The sequence below is a fragment of the Mustela lutreola genome, chromosome 16 (genome assembly GCF_030435805.1).
Source record: "Mustela lutreola isolate mMusLut2 chromosome 16, mMusLut2.pri, whole genome shotgun sequence".
NCBI lineage: Eukaryota > Metazoa > Chordata > Mammalia > Carnivora > Mustelidae > Mustela > Mustela lutreola.
This window is the reverse complement of record NC_081305.1, coordinates 28,008,966-28,029,069: the sequence shown is the minus strand read 5'-3', so window position 1 is coordinate 28,029,069 and position 20,104 is coordinate 28,008,966. Positions and strand designations below refer to the sequence as shown.

The 20,104-nt window shown below is 43.5% G+C and overlaps 1 protein-coding gene across 1 annotated transcript in view; it reads left to right on the top strand.

The window, feature by feature from the left end:
* The window catches only part of LPCAT2 (lysophosphatidylcholine acyltransferase 2), a 67,378-nt gene that overhangs the window by 24,099 nt on the left and 23,175 nt on the right, over window positions 1-20,104 (top strand). Inside the window, exons 8-11 of the mRNA XM_059150966.1 lie at window positions 759-813; window positions 9,899-9,981; window positions 12,333-12,458; window positions 14,268-14,421. Coding sequence (XP_059006949.1) covers window positions 759-813; window positions 9,899-9,981; window positions 12,333-12,458; window positions 14,268-14,421 — 418 coding nt within the window. The remainder of the gene's footprint in view (window positions 1-758; window positions 814-9,898; window positions 9,982-12,332; window positions 12,459-14,267; window positions 14,422-20,104) is intronic.

The following is a 20,104-nucleotide window of genomic DNA, read 5'->3' as shown; positions in this document are numbered from 1 at the left end:
CCAACTGAGCCACCCAGGTGCCCCAATTTTAGTTTCTTAAGAGCAAAAACAGGTTGGCTGTTTTCTTAAACATGTAGATGAAGCCATTCAGCCACCTCATCTGTCTAAATGAGGTGAAATAAAAATCCCATTGATGTCGCATCCCAATAGTCTAAAGATGTATTAGGAAACCACACATAGAAACAACTGTCCCAGAAATGTTCCTTGAGAGGGTTGGTTATAATCACTTTAAAGCCTTTGTCTTTTGTCTAGCTTTGCAGTGAAAGAAAATTTCTCCATAACTAAAACACTGACTATTAATTGGGAAATTATGATAAAGTTTCTGCTGTTAGGGAAAGGCCCTCTGATGTCTTTTTTCTTTTTCTTTTTCTTATTCATATCAGAAAAGAGTTTAGAAATGTAATGTTCTACTCATAACACATTCACATAACTTAAAATGTGGCCTCGGTAGTTCCTCTAGGGTCTGGGCCTACGAGCCCGAGTTGTCAAGGAGACCTCAAATTTGGGGGTTAGTGTGCTGAGCCGCAGCTCTGACTCACAAGGACATATTTGCTATTGCATTTGGTGATTTGACTTTTGAACATCACAAACACTTGCTCAAGCCCATGCTACAGCGGCCTGGTGACACACATAAATGTGGAATATATATGAAGTGTGACATGACGGTGCTCGTGTACAAAGAAAGGAAAGTTGAGTAGTAATATTAGTTAATACTTGTCTTACCACATAAAGATGGCCTGCTCTTTTTCTCTCTTCAGCATTCAGCTTTGTATGCTTACTTTCTGCCAGCCCTTCACAAAGGTGGAAGTTGAGGTAAGTCTGTCAACACGCAGCCTCGGAACCGGACATTTGGCCTTCCCTTTTCTTTCGAACGTCTAGTCTAGGGACCCCAGCTGTACAGAGAGGTTGAAAGTTAAACCCACCCCCTAAAATGAGCTCTGGTCTTTTACATATTGTCCACCTGGCTCTCAGATCCAGCCCTGAATACCAGGAAGTACTGCTAACTTCTGGGACCTTCCGCCCTTAGCCGCCCTTGGCTGACTAGATTTGCATAATTGTTCTCTCTCTTATTCTTTTCAATGCTGACCTCTACCCTGGGGATTGGTAGGCTTCACTTCCTCACAGACGAGCTCTTTCAGTTGATGGAGTCCTAGCTCTAGCTCCTGGAAGAGTATGTTCTGTCAAAGCAGAAGCCCTCACTTTGTGAATCCTTGTACACGCAGAAGGCCTAGGGAAATTCTATCTGGGAGGCCGCTCATATCATCATGAACAAGGCAGTCTTTTAGGTGGAGTTGCAGCGGCAGGCAGTGGGTGGGGGAGTAATTCGATCTTCCTGAAAATTCTGACCAGATTTTTAAGACTCTGAAGGTTGATTCCAGAACCATTCTCAGATTCTAGGAATGACGCAGACCGGACATCTCAACGCAGAATTGAGTTGGTTTTGGTCATGCTCTCAGGTCGCCTTTGAAGAGAGAGGTCAGAGGGTGGGGCAGACTCTTAATTTCATTTTCCAGTTGCATCCATAGATTGTGTAATGAGAACGTGAAGTTTGCTATGTAATTCAGAATCCTGAGTGGGGGTCCACATTCAGGACTTGGAATTTAAGTCACGAGAATACTCTTCTTACTTTGTTTTATAGCTTAGGCATTTAGCCATGTAGAGGCTGTCAGTAATACCAAATGGCACAGGAGGGCAAATTATATCTCAAAATGAGTCTCGCCATGGTTGAAATTTTTCTTGAGACTTGCAGGTTGCCTGCCTGCCAGGAAAAGATGTTTCTTAATTATATGCCACACTTCCCCACATTTAAAACCAACTTAGTATCTATCAGGGTAACCAAAAAACATTCGTTCTTGAAATGTGCATAGATGTTTCTAGAGAAAAACACTAATCTGTACCCTAATAATTAGTTTAAGAAGTACCAGGGTAAACACAATGAATCAGATTTCTTTTCTCAAGAGCTGTCATTATCTTTGAGGTGGTTTGACTACAGTACCCCTTTTTCTCTGGATACCTCCTGAAACAGGTATTCCAGAGGAAACATTCTGGGGGACCCTATCAAGAAGTAATATTGTATTATTTCTAAGTACTCCAAGCAGGCTTTTCCTTCTTTAACAGCTGTTCAGATCAACTAGCCCTGTGTTCTTTCTCTAAAAAAAAAAAAAGAAAAGAAAAGAAGAAAAGAAAACTCATACTTGAAACAGCCACGCTGTCTTCTGTGCAAATTTGAAAGATACTGTATATATAGTATATATGCTCCTCCTAACCACATACCCCTCCCCAGCTAAAACAAGATCTAGCAACAGATATGGAAATACACATACGTACTTCTTTTTTTTTTTTTTTTTAAGATTTTATTTATCCATCTGACAGAGAGATCACAAGTAGGCAGAGAGGCAGGCAGAGAGAGGGGGAAGCAGGTTCCCTGCCAAGCAGAGAGCCCGATGCGGGGCTTGATCCCAGGATCCCGAGATCATGACCTGAGCTGAAGGCAGAGGCTTAACCCACTGAGCCACCCGGGTGCCCCAGAACTGTACTTCTTTTGTCTACATGTGTCAGTGGTCAAATTGTTACAACAGAGGTAGGCAAAGTGCTCTTCTCTTTTTGCCCTGAACATTATTATCACATTTCCTTTCTGTGTCATGGCCGGCCTGCCTACCTTCCTACCTTTCCTTCCTACTTTCTTTCTTCTTTTCTCTTTCTTCCTTCCTTAGGCCTTCCTTCCTTTCTTTCTTATTACAATATCTGCTTTTTCCACCCAGTTCTTAGACCAGTCTGTGTAATATTTCCTGGCAAAGAATATATCCCTTGATAACATCACAAACAAAATGGCTACCAGCCTGTGTAGAATAGAAGAATCGGTGAGATTCAATGTATTAGAATTGTGGCACATGGCAAGAGGATGGGAATGGGTGGCCTTTCAGTTCCATCTTCTTAGTTTAATTATATTTATTTTAGATTTACGGTGCAACCTTTCACTCTGGGCACTCCTTGCTACTTTATGACTTTAGAATATTTTTATTCCTCCCAGGTTGGGTTCAACTGAAAAATGCATCCCACAGCCTGTCAGGGGCTGGGTGTATCCACACCCAGCTCAGAACTCTGGAGATCTAGGCATGGCCTCCAGGCTTTTTGTACTATGTCCAAGGAGGCCTGGCCTGAGCTGCCACACTTGGAGATTACATGGAAGGCTCAGTGCATTTAGTTGCACCAATGTCAGGTGACTTGGTTACTCAGAATCCCCCTCCCCTGCCCACCACCACCTCCATGTACTTTAAAACTATTGGAAATCGGGGCCCCTGGGTGACTCAGTTGGTTAAGTATCTGACTCTTGATCTCAGCTCAGGTCTTATACTCCAGATCATGAGCTCAAGCCCCACACTGGGGCTCCACACTGGGCATGGAGCCCACTTTAAAAAGAAAACAAAACTTGGTGGAAATCCTAGTTTTGTTTTGTTTTTTTTTTTTTTTTTTTGCATATTTTTTAGAACTTCGTGAATATTAGGTAAGCCTGGTTGAAGATGTGTCGTTCAAGAATATGGTCTTAGTTTCGTGGTTTTTTTAAATGACCTTTGAGTGGATCATTTGGTGTCCTTTTAGACTCTGTCCTGGTGAGTCTCAGGATGCAGAAGGCCTTATTCTTTGATTTTTTACAAGTCGTCCCTCACTGATGACCATTTCCAACTCTGTAGTCCCCAGAATCACTGGATCATTAAAATCTACGGAGTGTAATATTGAGGGGTGTTTTCTCATCTCCTCTCCCCACTCCCTCTCTGCTTCCTCGACAGAGAGTTATTTTCAAAAAGATCATCATTTTCTTGACTCTTGAATGTTAAAAGTATAATCACTTCCAAACTGCGTGCCCTCTGTAATAGATCTTCCGGCATCCTTGAACAATGGGGTCACGTGTATCCACAGAAGGTTCTACTGAAAGTTATCCTCTGGGTCATAGTGGACTAGTGGGTGTGTTTAAAGTGTCTTTTTTTTTTTTTAAAGATTTTATTAATTTATTTGACAGAGAGAAAGATCACAAGTAGGCGGAGAGTCAGGCAGAGAGAGAGGAGGAAGCAGGCTCCCGCTGAGCAAAGAGCCCGATGCGGGGCTCGATCCCAGGACACTGAGATCATGACCTGAGCCGAAGGCAGCGGCTTAATCCACTGAGCCACCCAGGCGCCCCGTTTAAAGTGTCTTTTAGTGGTTTCTTTTATTGGCCAGCTCCTTCCCAAGGACACCTTTATAAGCAGGTGGCTTAGGGGCATAAGGAAGAAAGGAGATAGCTACCAGGAAACATCCCAAAATGTGACAGAAATCAACAGCCTGCTAGTTGTATCTCATGAGAGAGGATCCACACAAAACTGGACTATCAGGCATTATGTGAGCAGCAACTGGTTTAATGAATGGGAACAGGGCGTTCACGGCGACCATCAGTCTGTTTCCTCCTTCTTAGGCTGTGTCTCCATTGTACTCAGAGCCACCACATGAAAATGATTTGTCTTAGAGTTTTGAATTTAAAATGAATGGACGTTTTAGAAAACCTTTATTACATGAACACACACACACACACACACACACACACACACACACACAACCCATATATGCCCATTTATGTACTTGTTCTAACAAAACTAATTTCTTCTGGAACTTGGTAGAATTCTGAAATTTCTAAGTAGTACCAGAGAAATGGAGCGTTATATCTATATTTTTATTTTCTTTGAGAGACTGCATGATTGGGGTGGGGGAGGAGGGGTAGAGGGAGAGGGAGAGAGAGGATCTCAAGCAGACTCCGCACTGAGCACGGAACCCATCCTGGGACTCGGTCCCACTACCCTGAGATCATGACCTGAGCCGAAATCAAGAGTTGGATGCTTAACCCACTGAACCACACAGGCACCCCGAGAAATGGAGTGTTGTAAAAAAAAAAAAAGAGAGTACTAGCTAGGGTTTTGTTCCAATTCTGCTGCTACCGATCTGTATGTGCTTGAGTAAATGAGCCTGTGTTCTCACGGAGAAAATCGGATGTGACACGTCTTTTCTAGGGTGGCTAGCATTTAATAAGGCGACGTAAGTGGGAGCATGGGGTAGGTGTTCAATAAGCATGCACTTCTGTTTCCCTCACCATCTCAATTGTTTTGTCCTCTTGGGAAGAAAGCAGCAAATCTTAGTTCCCAAATACCTTCCTTCGTTCGCATTTGCTCTTTTGAAGCCTTCACAGAAGAATCATGGGAAGATCCAGAAAGGCACATCTGTGGAGACCGACTCATGAAATCCTTTTCTGTTACTTGGAGAAAGGAAAGGCTGTTGGTAGTAACATCATTCATCAGTCCTTCTCCTTTTTTTACAAGCATTTATTTAGTAGAAAGGAATGTGCTCAGTGTGGTCAGGAAACAATGAATAAAGCAGCTTTTCTGGTCCCAAGTGTTCATGTGAAGGTTTGGCTCTGGATATCTGAGCGCCTTCAAAACAGGCTGAAGAATTCTGACTTTTTCTTGTGCGTAGCCTATGGCCCGAGAGATGGTGGAGCACTATGGGACCAGAAGGGCAGAAGGGGGTGTTCCTATGGGCAACACATCCGTTAGCCGCCTTCTTATATGGGACACGATGGTGCAGAGCCGGCAGGCAGAGGACCAGCCCACCCTCGAGTGAAGAGGGCAGAGGCACTGGGGGCCAGTCTCAGGAGAGATGGAAAAGAATTAGAGACATTCACGTGGGCCTTTGTGGGGAAGGCGAGCCTTTCCTCTACCCACCTAGGCGCCATAGCTGGATCTGTAAAACGATCTCACCTCAGGCAGATTCGTATACAGATTTATCCATTTTTAATATGTACACAAAGGCATCCAAGGGGATAAAAAGTGAATGCCCCAGAAAGTGGTGAGGAAGGGGAAGGAGATGTTGACCGCTCAGGGGAGAGTCTGTGACCATCAGGAAGGACAGATGGACCCTGGGAAGAATAGCTTGGGAGCTATGATAGTGCATGGTAAAGCTTGTCTTGGTGTGATGTCGCCTTCCAGCCCCATCTCCTGGGATAAGAGTCCATCCTCCCTGTTTGATGAAAGTCCCCTAGGAAGGAATTTATGACAACCGAGTTCCTTTTGGAGGAGCTGACTTGAGGCAGGTAAGGGAAGTTCAGAGAAAACCTGTCTCCGCATTTGCCATTGTTCAAGTGCCTTTACCTCAAAATAATCAGTGCACCAAAGTGGTACGTTATGAGATAGCTTGTCCTGAACTCTTTCACAATTTTCTTTCTAAAGTTGAGCGTGAAGTGCCATTAAGGGGAAAGGAGAATCGGGCCCCTAGAAGCATGAACTGTGTCCGAAACATTAAACTATGATGGCAGCAAGTCCCAAAGGCACACCACAAGCAGCCGCGAGGGTCAGGTCAAGTCACGTGATCCTCACGTGTCACGGAGACATAAAGGAAACAGACTCAGGATTAAGATCCCATCTGAGGGCACATGGGCATGAGTGAGAAGATAAAGGAAGACCTTCCGCAAAACAAACAACCACTTTTGAATCTGGAGGCAGTATGGTCGTCTTGGGAAAATAATGTAATTTTTAAGCAGCCGTGAAGACCCTGTGGAACATGACATGAATTTGTGGTAGACTCAACCCATGAGACCATGGCCCTTCGTTTTAGCACCCCTCAGTGGTCTCTCACGGTGTGGGAAGGAAGGAGCAGGAGAGGTGATCACCCGCTTGCGGCGGCGCCATGAATGTGGCAGAAGGGAGAGATCCTAGGTGACAGAAAGTTGACAAGGAAATCCAGTGAAGACAGGAAGCAGCTGTTACCAGGAGGGAGTGGAGGAAGAGGGACAGGCCTGGTCCTGAGAGTGACCAGCAGGTTCTCACAACTGTGTGGGACCGGGTTAGAGAAGTGAACAAGAACTCGTCAGAGGAGATGGCCGCCATCGTCATTGTTATTGTCTCTGTGTCCCAGGCAAAGCTGAGAACCCATGTGGCCAGGTGAAGGGGCTGTGAGAGCAACAGGTCAGATGAACCATCTGTGTGGACACTCGGGATAATGAGAGAAGAGGAAGGTGGGAAGGAAAATTGGGGGTCCTGAAGTGACTAGGGTATCGAGCTATGTGTTAGGGGACAGTAGTAGACAATGGCAATCATGTTCCTCTGCCTTCGGCCGATCTTCCTTCCCAAATAAAAGATGTGGTTTTGCTGTGAGCCTTAAATGACCACATATGAAATAGAAATGTGAAAAAGAAGGCAAGACCTGCTCTGAGAAGTGACTTTTTATGAGAATTTCCATTGTATGGCTTCTCAGGAGGCATGGGGGGCCTCCAAGGCCCGTGAGGGTCAAATCCAGGTTTTTAATTATTTTGTACTCTCCGTGGAATTTTCTTCGAGAACAAAATGCCGTACAATATGAGAGTTATTAAAAACCATTTTATGGAAAATATTACCTGCACTAAAAGGAATGAAACCCACAGCTCATTGTATTGGTTAACAGTTGTAGCAGCAATTTATTTTTCAGGGTTTTCTGGGTATGCTTTTATAACCTACAAATGAAGCATGTTACAAACAATCATGTGGCTTTTTTTTAAATGAAGAATTATATGGTGGCTTAAAACTATCATTTTATGTTGTTAGAGACTTTATGAATGTTGATTTTAACGTGCCATTTTCTTCCTTGGATTTCATATGAAGCAAATACAAGAGAGGAAAATCTAGAACAGTATTTCATATGAAGCAAATACAAGAGATGAAAATCTAGAACAGGATGGAGGGCATTTTGAGAAATACTGATTTGCAAAGATCTGTTGTTGCCCTGGATAGAGAGGTATTGTGGGGACCTCTGGTGGCTTAGTTTATTTTTCCATCTTGAAGAGTAGATCCTGAGTGAAAAGCTAGATGCAGAATTCCAGTTGGAGAGGGACTTTGAAATCATCGAGCCAAACTTTTGGATCCGGCAAGAGAGGGCACTGAGTGACCTCAGTGATTCAGACCTGGATCTTATGGCAGAGCCAAGGCCACAGCCAGGCTGAGTGCTTTTTCTGCAGCATCCCTCCAATCCCGTGGGAGAGAATGTTCATCGCGGTACATGTCACACAGCAAGCTGTCCCGTGATTCAGATCCATGTCATCCTAAAATGCCACTTGCCTTCTTGCTGTCCTCTGCGTCCGCACGCCCTCTCTTCTCTCACCGAGTGGTTGCGGTAACTTCCCGGGCTACTCCCTGCTCTTAGCCTTTTCCTCTTTGGCTCAGCCATTCCCTACCACGGAGATTTCCGCTCAAAAGCTTGGCCTTGATCACCACACTCCCTTATTCAAACTTCATCTCCAAATCGCCCTTGCCCAGAGGCGTCTTAACGTGACTAACGAGATCTGAAAACAGGTCCACATGAGTCCAGAAGTGGTGTTATTTATATAGATCTTTCTTTTTCTTTCAAATCACAGTCCTGCCACTGGGGTGTGGCCTTGGCTACATGGAGTAGCCTCTTCAAGCCCTTCTCCACCCAAGTGATGAAAGTGGTAAAGCTGGCCTCCAGGAATTGTGGAGAATTAATCTTATAAATAACCCAACACACAGTAGGTGCCTAATGGATGATAGCTTTTACTGGTGGACTTGACTCATTTGTCATGACTTCTTACCCCACCTCCCGGAGGGCTCCTTGATGGTAGGGGCTTCCTTTTCCTGCCTTTGGGGCTTAGTGCAGCATCTGGTATACAGTAGGTGCCAAAGCAATATTTGTTGAATGTAAGTGGGCCATGAAAACTTGAGCAAAGCATTTGATCTTTGTGAACCCCAATCCTAAGGACAAAAATTGGGAGGACTGATGAAATGAAATAAGGCATGTAAAGTGCCTAGCACAGTGCCTGGTTCGTGGTTAGAATTCAATGAACAGTAGCTACTGGCAAGGTCAAGTACTAGCTCTTCTGTAAAGCCTCTTTGGCTGTTTTTCCCTGCCCCCCAGCCAAATTAATCATTTCTTATCCCTCGCTCTCATATTCCAGGAAGGATCGGGTTAGTGGGGAAAACAAAGGTTTTAGAATCTGACCGAACTTGGGCTGAGCCCTGGCCATGTGACCTGTATAACACTAAGCTCACGTAATGAAACTTCTGAGCCCTGTCCTTGAGGGTAATGATCCTTAGCACATGCTGTGTTGGTCTGTCTTTTAAAGTATGGGTCTTTTTTGGGAGCAGGAATACAGTCCTGTTAATCTTGCCTGGCTTAATGGTAGGTGCTCAAAAACGATGTCGGAACTTAAATATAGCACCACAATCTCATTAATGCTCAAAAACTATAAATAAAACAAGGATGGCACCAATGAGGCACCACCAAATATCAAGTAGAGAAAAAAAAAAAAGTAAGATTTAAAACGATAAAGCAAAACACAGTGTTGGGCCAAAGCTAGACAGCCCATACTAAGGGTTAAAAGAAAGCTGAAGAAATGACAAAACATGACACTTGAACAAACAATAAACTGCCGCCTGCACGGGAGTGGGTAGGGAAGATAAACCATAAGTGACAAGCTACTACCTGTACTGACGTTTTCACACAGAGGGCTAGGAAATGCAGTGTGGAAAAGAAGGTCTTCCTACCTACAGCTTTACAGCTTCCAAAATTCTGGGCCGTGGCTCAGTTCGTCCTCATCACAACCTGGGCAAGTGGATGATCATCACCCTCTCGTCAAAGTCCAGGCGACAGTGAAGAAGACCAGGGACAGCCTCGTGAACACACAGAAAGACCCAGGGCTTGGCTGCAGAGCCCCTGAATCCAAGCACAGTGTTCTTTCCACGATAGCATATTACCTATGGGCCGGAACAGCGGCGGGGCGGGGGTGGGTGGGTGGAGTTACTATAATGATAGCTAGCTTATAAATTAATATATGTAGCATGTAGCATCCTAGGCCTCACTGTTGTAATGGAAAGGAATGCTTGTCTTTCAGTTTCTGCCTGTTCAGGTACCAAACGATGAAGAAAAAAGTGATCCTATCCTTTTTGCTGGTAGAGTCCGGAATTTAATGGCAGAGTAAGTGTCTCTATGTAATCGCCATCAGTAAATTGTTTTTAAATGATTGGTCAATGGCATTTCATGTAGTTTTAGGATTTGGGTGTTCTGTTTTGTTTTGTTTCATTTCATCCTGACGGCCTCATTCCCTACCTCATTCTGGTAAGTAAAATAACGTGCCTGGGCTATGTGGTCAGAAAGACAATCTACAAACATTTTCCCCAGATGCAGCCCCAAACTCCAAGCCCCGGTCTTTGCCAGAAGGGGAGCAGGGAGGCTTCAATAAGCAGGAGAGACCAGCCAGTGACTTCCGCAGGGTGGGTTCTTCTAAGCTGGCCTGTCTCTGTCACACATTCGTGGCTCGCCTTCTGGGCCCCAGGCTCCAGAGAGCTGCCAAGGCCGGGTGTTTCAAAGGCATTAGTGATTATAGCCACACAAAGGAGAAAGTTTGCAAGGAAAGGCAATAGATGCACAGAAAAGGGAGGAAAGTCACCCCCATTAAGGGACGCCTGTAAATTTAGAATTTGTAAATTGTAAACATCAAGCAAATATGAAAGGAGTTTTAGCTGGCCATGATCCTGATTAGATAAATCACCTTTCATCCTGTAATGAAAGAATGAGTGTTGTACCGACCTACCACCCAGACAGCCCTAAGAGCCTTCCCAGTGTGCATCTGACACCAGGCAGCAGCTCCCCCTTCTCATTGCAGTTAGTGAGCTCGGCACGGGTAGGCCAGTAGTATGTATTCCTAGTAAAAATCCAGATGAGAAATCTGAATCTAGCTTCCAAGCGGAATTCGGTTTTATAAGCAAGATAGTATATACATAAATTCATATTTCACAGCAGAATGACTATATGTTCACAACAGTCTAAGTGTTCAAATGCTCAAAACCTTTTTTTTACTACATGTACTTGATTTTCCCAGCTTCTAGACTGGCTACAAAATTTGTTTTGAGTTGCTTTTCTTCCCTTTCTTCTTCTCTTTCCATACCAGCTTATGTCCAAAAGTTAGGGACTAAGATCGATTTTAGGAATTGAGAGAATTCATACCAGAAAGTTGGACTTCCCAAAAGATGTCTATGAAACAGAGTGGCGGGTTGATTAGGCAGACTTTTTCTGAATTTGGAGGCATGGAGGCCAAAAGGGCCTTGAATAAAGAGGAAGAAAGACCTCGATGAGCTCCACAACCATGGACAAGGCCGTCTGTGGCTCCTTTTGCTAGTATTTAAAGTCGGAGTTAAAGTCTTTGCCTTGCCTTTCTCCTAGTTTTGGTGATCATGAGTCTCACGGAGGAAAAGTATATGACAGAAGCATTTGAAAATAGAAAGATGCAAATCAGCAGTGTTATGTGACTCATCATGAATATTTACCCAATAGTGTGCCAGGCCATTTACTCAGGATATCTAACAAAATCTTCACAGCAACTCTTGGAGCCAAGCAAGGAAAGTGAGACTCAGAGGGAGATACCGTTTGCCCAAGATCATAGCAGGTAGTGAGGGTCTGGGCTGGGACTCAAATCCACGTTCCCTATTACCCAAACCCCAAGCTCTTAAAGGGCATCTCTACTGTCTAGGATTATAAATTATAAATTCCTGAAATATTTAAAATGTTTATTTTCCCAAATAAAAATATTCATATACCAAAATATTTTTAAATCAAAAACAGCCTATAGTTGTAGATAGAAAAAAAAATTGTTCTTACTGCATCTGTTGAAAATGTAACATTCTTAACAGTGATTCAACAAAATCAACAAAAATAGTTTAAGACAGAACTTTAGGATTCACACTGAATATCTGTGAATAAAAGTTCTGTGAAAAGGAACCTTCAGGAAATTATTTTGGGTACCGCTCAGGCTTTTTTCTTAGGACTTAGTGTTTTTTCAAGTGTTGTTAATATCTGTTTTTTTCAAATCAAGTTATTAGACCTCTGAGCCGGAGAGATCATGCCCTCCTTTGAGGATGGACGATGTTTAGGTTTGGAAGAACTAATGAGCTTATTCTCAGTTCTCTTTCATATTTTCAGAAGACTGTTATGTAGCAAGTAATGATCTCCAGGTTTGAGAGATGAAAAAGCTAGCGATTGAAGCTAGTTTCAAGCTGAAGTCAGCTAGTATCACAGTCCCAGTTAAAACACAAAACAAAATGACCAGCCGACCAAAGCTTGCAGACAGAATGGAATTAACTCGGCCACAGGAAGTCTGTGCAGAAGAGAAGTATGTCTCTTTGGCAATAATAAGCCAAAGCTACTGCCTTGAAAAGTAGTAACTACTTTCCATTTACTGTTGTTTGTTGACCAGTTTAGGCCTGATGAAAAAAATCATTGCCTTTAAAAAAAAAAAAAAATGAATTTGTTTGCTCTTGAATGCTTCTTAGAGCTTTGGGAATTCCAGTAACAGACCATACCTACGAAGACTGCAGATTAATGATCTCAGCAGGACAGCTGACATTGCCTATGGAGGCTGGATTGGTGGAATTTACCAAAATAAGCCAGAAATTGAAGTAAGTATGTTTTTAAATTGCTACACTTTCATAAAGGCGCCCCCCAGAGATTTGACGTCTTGTTTCTTTTCTCTGGTTTCATTCATGCTCAGCTCTAGAGCATTTATTTTAGACTCTGTGGCTCTAGAACCCACGGGTTTTTTTATTAAGGAAACCAGGACTGTGATTTCATCTCCCATGTAGTTCACCTAGTTGTGTTTTTTTTTTCAAGAACAGTTAATTCAGGGGGTGCCTGGGTGACTCAGTGGGTTAAGCCTCTGCCTTCGGCTCAGGTAATGATCCCAGGGTCCTGGGATCAAGCCCCACATCGGGCTCTCTGCTCAGCGGGAAGCCTGCTTCTCACTCTCTCTGCTTACTTGTGATCTCTCTCTCTGTGTCAAATAAATAAGTAAAAATCTTTTAAAAAAATAAAAAAGAGTGGTTAACTCAGAAGCATGGGTGCTGGTCATAGGAGGAGCCCAAGAGATAGTCGGTGTGGACCAGCACAGATCTGCCCTTCTCAGAAGTGTCTCAGAGCAGTCAGTCTGTCCTGCTGCCCCCTTTCAAAAAGGATGACTTAATTAGATGGTCCTGCCAGGTGGCGGTCAGACCTCGTGTGAAGTCTCAATTGATTTGTGGGGGAGCAATTCTGACCCTCCGGCCCCTTAAATACTTACCCTCAATCTCCTTTCTCTTCAGGGTGCATTTTTTTTTATGGCAAAACCCCTTCTTTGTACCTTTATAAACAACCCCTTTGAACCATCTGCTATTGAAAGGTATCACGACTGATTTCCTTATTACTGTTCATTCTGTTTTCAGAATATATGGATTTGCAGAATATATTGATTCAGTAGGCTTTGGCATCCTCCCAAGGAGAGAGCTACAGAACTGGTTATTATATTAAAGGTCAATATTGGGAGATAATATTTTGATAACCGATAGAGCAAATAGGATTCATATCTTCTAAGTAACAAGCATGGTTGATATTATATTTACAATATTCGTGTAATTTGATTCATTTGAAAAGTTTAGGTAGTTACTGAAATCAGATACAGAAGAGTGCAGCATGTGTTAGGTCACCTGTTTAATTGGACAAGACAAAGACAGGATGTGATGTGAGCTATGGTACGTTTTCTGGCGTTATGGTGTTTCAGTGTTCTAGAACTTCGCTTGGAGGAAATGCGTGTCATCTAATGAATCTCCCTATCCCAACATTTTGCGCAATGTGAATTCATCATCAGCCTAGAAACTTTTAAAAGCAAGAATTGTCTATCTTTTTTTTTTAAGATTTTATTTATTTATTTGACAGACAGAGATCTCAAGTAGGCTGAGAGGCAGGCAGAGAGAGAGAAGGGGAAGCAGGCTCCTCGCTAAGCAGAGAGCCTGATGCAGGGCTCAATCCCAGGACCCCGGGATCATGACCTGAGCCAAAGGCAGAGGCTTAACCCACTGAGCCACCCAGGCACCCCTAGAATGGCATCTTTTTTTTTAAACAACCCAATAAGTACTAAGTAATATTTAGATTCAAATACGATTTCTTATTTTCTTTTCACAAGTCATTTCTTATTTCCCCACACTGCTCCTGTTCTCAGTTACTTTCCTCTTCCTTAGGTCTTTGAGAAAACTACAGTCTCACTAATATCCTTCAAAAAAATCAGAAGCCTGTGTACACATTCCATAAGTACTCTAAAATACCCATTTTATTCTCATTTCCAGATGTAACACTTAAGATATCGTTCCTTCAGACGGTGACTCAAACACCATTCTTAAAATGTCCATGTGGGTGGTAAAGGGCTGACTACACATGTTCATGAGTCTTTGTTTGTCTAGGTTAGACTGGGATGGTGTTCGTAAGCAGTTGGACGAGTATGCAGTAATCGCAAGTTCTTCAAAAGGAGGACGAATCGGAATTGAAGAATTTGCGGAGTATTTGAAGCTGCCTGTTTCAGATGTCCTGAGACAGCTCTTTGCACTCTTTGACAGGGTACGTTACAATGTCATCTCTAGCGCCCAAACATCTTTACTCTGCTGGTCTCCAGGGAGCATAAATCAGTAGGTCATTAGAAAAACTCGGCAGGTGACTGTTAGAGGAAGCAAGACTGAGCCCAAGTTTAATTTCATGATCTGGTTTTCCCTCTTAAGTTGTAGTAGCGGTAGTAATATAAGTGTGTGTGTGTGTGTGTGTGTGTGTGTGTGTGTGTGTTGCAACAATTATGATGGTATCTAGTTATTTTAAACACCAGGTCAGAAATAAATAGTGTGACCATAAAACTACATTTATAATATAGAATTGGAAAGGCTTCTATAACTAGCAAGAACCTGTCTTTTTTTTAAAGATTTTATTTATTTATTTGACAGACAGAGATCACAAGTAGGCATAGAGTCAGGTAGAGGGAGAGGGGGAAGCAGGCTCCCTGTTGAGCATAGAGCCCAATGCAGGACTTGATCCCAGGACCCCGGAATCATGACCTGAACCGAAGGCAGAGGCTTTAACCCACTGAACCACCAAGGTGCCCCAAGAACCTAAGTCTTTATGTCAGAATTCATTCATGGACAACAGAGGTGGTATTAGCCTATCCTGAAGGCTTCTGGACTGCCCCCAAGACATGTGAGGACCAAATGGATTTTATTTTCAAGTAACATTTTATGACAAAGGTTGCAAGTAAAGCTTGACCATTCGCCATTATATTAGAGGTATGATTTTCTGCTTATGAGAATGTAAGTATGAGCAGTTAGATAACTGAATTGTCAGAAAGTTTCCATGAGAAAGCTGTATCAAGATTTCAAGCTCTCAATTTTTAATGTGTTTTTTTAACGTATAAAGTTGACAATGAAGTTTACCTTTTTGGTGACAGTATTACGAGTGTTCGTAAATGAACTGAGGCATGTAACTCCATTCAAGATACAGAACACCTGCAAGAAACAGCTGTAGCCACCCCCTTTGTAGTGAGATCCTTGCCCTCCCCTTTACCCCCAGCAATCACTTCCCCTCTGTAGCTTTGCCTTTTGTAGATGCCATCCATGTAAATGGAATCAGATAGTGTAGACCTTTCTGAGTCTGGCTTCTTTCACTCGGCATAATGCATCTGAAATTGGGCCATGCAGTTGCACATATTAACAATGTGTCCCCTTTCCTTGCTGAGTGGCCTTCTGTTGTATGGACGCCTCATTCTCGGAGTCCCCAGTCCCCAATGGAGGAGCATTTCAGTTTGTTTCCAGTTTAGGGTAATGATGAATACAAACTATGAATATTCTTCTATAGGTTTTTTTTTTTCTTTATAAATCTAGGCCTTCGTTTCCCTGGGGGTACAGACTTAGGATTGTGATCTTGTTACTGTCTTATCTGAGAGTGACTTGACTTTGCATGCATTCCTAAAGGATATTTCTTTTATTTATTTATTTATTTATTTGACAGAGAGATCGCAAGTAGGCAGAGAGGCAGGCAGAGAGAGAGAGGGGGAAGCAGGCTCCCTGCTGAGCTGAGAGCCCAATTCGAGGCTCGATCCCTGGACCTTGAGATCATGACCTGAGCCAAAGGCAGAGACTTAACCCACTGAGCCACCCAGGTGCCCCCTTAAAGGATATTTCTGTTGTGAATAGCATTGACTCGAGAGTCTTTCCCTTTCAACAGGTTAGCAATGAGGTCCTGCTGCCTTCAGTCCTCCGTGGTTATCTGTCTTACTGACTTTTCTTTAGTTTTGGCTCTCCTCACCAATCCTCCTTTTACGGCAGTTTGTCCACAGGTGGTTGCCTTTTGTATTTTGACTAGAATTTCTAATTGTAATCGAAAGGAGAGATGGGCTCGCCCGGGCTTTTTCCATCCTGGCTGGCTCCAGAAGTCTCGATTCTCTGTGGACCACTGGGAAAAGATTTTGCAAAGAAATCATAGCTTGATGACAGAAACCAGGACACTTTTTTTTTTTTTTCTCTCTTTACCCAGAGCACTGGGTACTCATGATCCTAATGACTCATTCTCTGACCTCTGAGACGAACCATCCTTCAACCTGATGCAGGGGAGCAATCTTCTTCTCTCTGGAGTGCCTGGTCCCCTGTTCTTGGCTTGCTTGCAGCACACAGACCATCTTCCCTTGTCCCGGAAACAGTCGTGTGCCACTGCAGTTGAGCTCCTAGAAAGTGTAATGAAGGTTTAGAAGAAAGGAGAAGTAAGTTATTGGCTATAACCGCGCAAGTTGGGGAAATAGAAGCACTTCTTACTGGTACTATTACCAGTCTCTCTGTGAGCTTCATGTTGTCTCATCTTCCTTTTTGGCTCCAGAAACCAGGCAAGTAATTTTATACGAAGCTTCTATAAATATGAACTTGGTGACAGGAAGGAATATGACAGGGATCAACAAACAGGACAGGAGATAGGGGAATGGGACATGAAACGAAGGCTAAGGAGGAAACGCAGAGCCGATCTCAGACGTCCGCTTCATCAGGATTTTCCATCAAAACTGGAAATTGTATCTGTGGAGGTTGCCGTCCCTTTTCAGGTGTCACAGTGTCATTGCTGGCAATTCCATGAACGTTAGGACACCTGTTCTGTCTTTCAGTGGCTGATGATCCCTGTCGTTTCTCTGGTGATCTTAAGGATGGGGAGATTTGGGGGTAGGGAAGGGAGGGCACAAGGATTAAAATAACCCCCAGTTAGCCTGGTTGACTCACTCGGAACTAGAGCATACAGCGAGCCTTGGCCGCGCAGTTGGCCAATCACATTTCTGCATGGACAGCTTCCACCGGCGCACACGCCACTTACAACCATGAGTGTGACTTTGTATAGTGTGACTTGGCTCTCACCGGAGACCGCGAGATGGTCTTTTGCAGCAACTTTTCTTTTGATCTCCAACATACCAGAACGTTGAGAAAATGGGCTGGAGAATGAGGGACTCGCGCGTGGGACCTTCCTTCCTCTCCTTTCCTTTTCTCCTTTCTTTTTTCCTCTTTCCCTTTTCTGTCTTTGTCTGTCTGTCTTTCCTTTTCCGTCTCTAACCTTTCTGCATGTCTGTGCCTGTGAAGATGTGCTTTGTTTTGAGAAGGCAAATTATGCAATTGTTGCCACGCCCTGGGCACATACCCACAGAACTCCCAGGCTAGGCTTGTTTTCTCGGTCTCTTGAAGTCATCTAGCTGGGGAATGTTCCACGGGAAAGATGAGAAGTCCAGTAATGCCAGTTTGTTTCTCTCCGAGTAGCTTATCTTGCTAAACGCTATGCTTAATGAGGGGTGGGGGGGGGGGGTCAGACGGGAGGAAGGGTGGGAACGAGAAAGGGCGGGGTGTTCCTGTGGGTCTTCCAACAGCTGTAAATGTTTGCAGTGCCGACAGCTGCCCTCAGCCTCTCTGTCTTCCCCCAAGACTAATGAGGTTGTGTTGGGATTTGGGGGGATGGGACAAACACCTGAAAATCTCTCCACATTCCCTAGCTCCTTCTTCCCATGTACAGTCTTGGCTGGTCTAGAAAGACTTCATAATGGTCTTATCTCAGTTTGTCCCCTAAAAAATACACTGTCTCTTCGGCGCCTGCTGACATCCTGACATGTCCTTTCAGGTTCTTGGGGGAATCTGATGACAAGTAAGGTCCCACAAAAACATGACATTCGCCATCCCAAGCATGGCGTAGTTCCCTAGTTTTTAGAATCATTGCCTTTGGAGAGAGCCTATCTCTCTGAAAAAGATAAACGAATGTTTTTATCTTTGTGTTGAATTTTGCTGCTTTATTTTTTATGGACGTAGCCTGAACTCTCCGCATTGGATGGGTCAGATGTCCAGATGAGTCAGAGCTGAAGGCTAAGACAGTGGTTTAAAACAGCAGTGTCTTGACATTTTTTATATTCATTAATTCAGTTTTAAATACGAGACTTTTCGCCAGCACTCCGGAAGGGATTGAAGCTTCTTTAATGGGATTAAGAAACATCGCTAACTAACCTGAAGTCATTATAACACAGTCATTTTTCTGGTTCTAACCATGTCTCAGGATGTTTGTGACAGCAAGCCTGTCCCCTGATCCCTCCTTCAGAGCTGTGTTCCTGAGTCAGCAGTCTCCGATGTACCTGTAAGACAGAGTCCTCAAATGCTTTGGGATGCAGCTTGCCCCTGGTGCTGTCTTGACTAGGCACCGTGTTATCTGCCTCTCACCTCTTACTAGCGGCAAGTTCCATCTCCTCTAACTGTACCTCCTGATAGACTCAGTTTAACATTTCATCAACACCCGTATGCCCACGCGCTGATGACCAAGCCACATTTAGGGGTCAGCACACTCTTCCTGTAAAGAGCCAGATAGTAAATATTTTTTTACTTTATAGCACTTATGGTCCAAAACTTTCAGGGCAGCTTGTACAATCGAAGAGAAAAGTTCATCATAGCCCACTCAGAAAGATCTCTCCATTTTCCCGCAGTCACCTAAGCCACGAAAATACCCTGTCCCAACTCTCAGCACAAGCAGAAAATCTGCACGCTATAGCACCCTGCCCTCTCCAACAGGAAGGGGCAAGCAAAGATGCTTGTTATTCTTGGCACTCAGGACTTCATGCTGGAACTAATACCAAGAACTAGGCAGGCAGGAAAGAACTTAGGATAAAGAGACGCATTCATTCCACATAATGTGAAACGGTAGTAAAAGATTTACAGAAGTTTACGATAGCCGAAAATGCTGGATTATCAAAGTGCTAAGGCACACACACTTTTCCTGCCTAAAAGTTAAACAAAGGATGTAGTAAATGCCAGAAGAACTAAGTACACGTTAGAAGGCCGAGAGAGGGAGAATCATGATGGTTTTCAAAATTATTTTACAAAATGGAGAGAACAACCACTTATCTAAATTTTATCAGGTGATGGTCTGTTTTTCAATGTTATTGGTAAAAAAGGCATGAGCTCGTGCTAGACTATATGTAGCTGAGGAGTTAGAAAGGAGTCTGTCTAGTCGGTGAAGACAGATAGTATGAGACCAGTAGAAACGAGGGAGGGTATCGGCCAAAGGCAGAGAGAGAAGACAAGAAGAAAGAGTTAGAGAAGTACTTTTAAATCAGATGGGAGGTTCCCTACCAATTAAACGGTGGTCACTCTAAGGACTGACCATACAGTCCATCTATCAGTCCTTAAACTTTACCAACCTGCTTTGTTTTCATCAGCTTCGGAAGCAGAGCAGCAGTCTGCAAACTACAGCGGACTGGGCCAGATACCTGTTGCCTGATGCCTGTTTTGCTAATAAAGTTTTATTGAGACACACCCATGCCCATTTGTCTATGTCTTGCCTGTGGCTGCTTTCTGTCTTCAGTGGCAGAGGTGAACAGTAACCAACAGTTAAGTCTTCTATCCTTTAAGTTTCCAGTTCAGGTTTGATTTGTAATATAGTATTTCATAGTTCATGTGAAAAGAAATATTGGTTGCAATCTCAGTTCATCAACATTTGTTATGTGAAATCTACCCATAACTTACATGAAGCAATTGACAGAAAAAGGCTATACTCGTCTTTCTATGTTGTTGTATGCGTTGTCCTAAATATTCGGTGGTCCTGTGTGTCTGACCATTTCCCTGTCCATGTCCCAGGTTGACTTAGCTACTCCATTCTGCCCATTACAGTATTTTCTTTCACCGAGTGTTGTTACATGAGAAATCTCCCTCTTGAGGTAAAAATTGGGAGATGCTTAGAAGGAACAGGAAGGAGCCTGCAG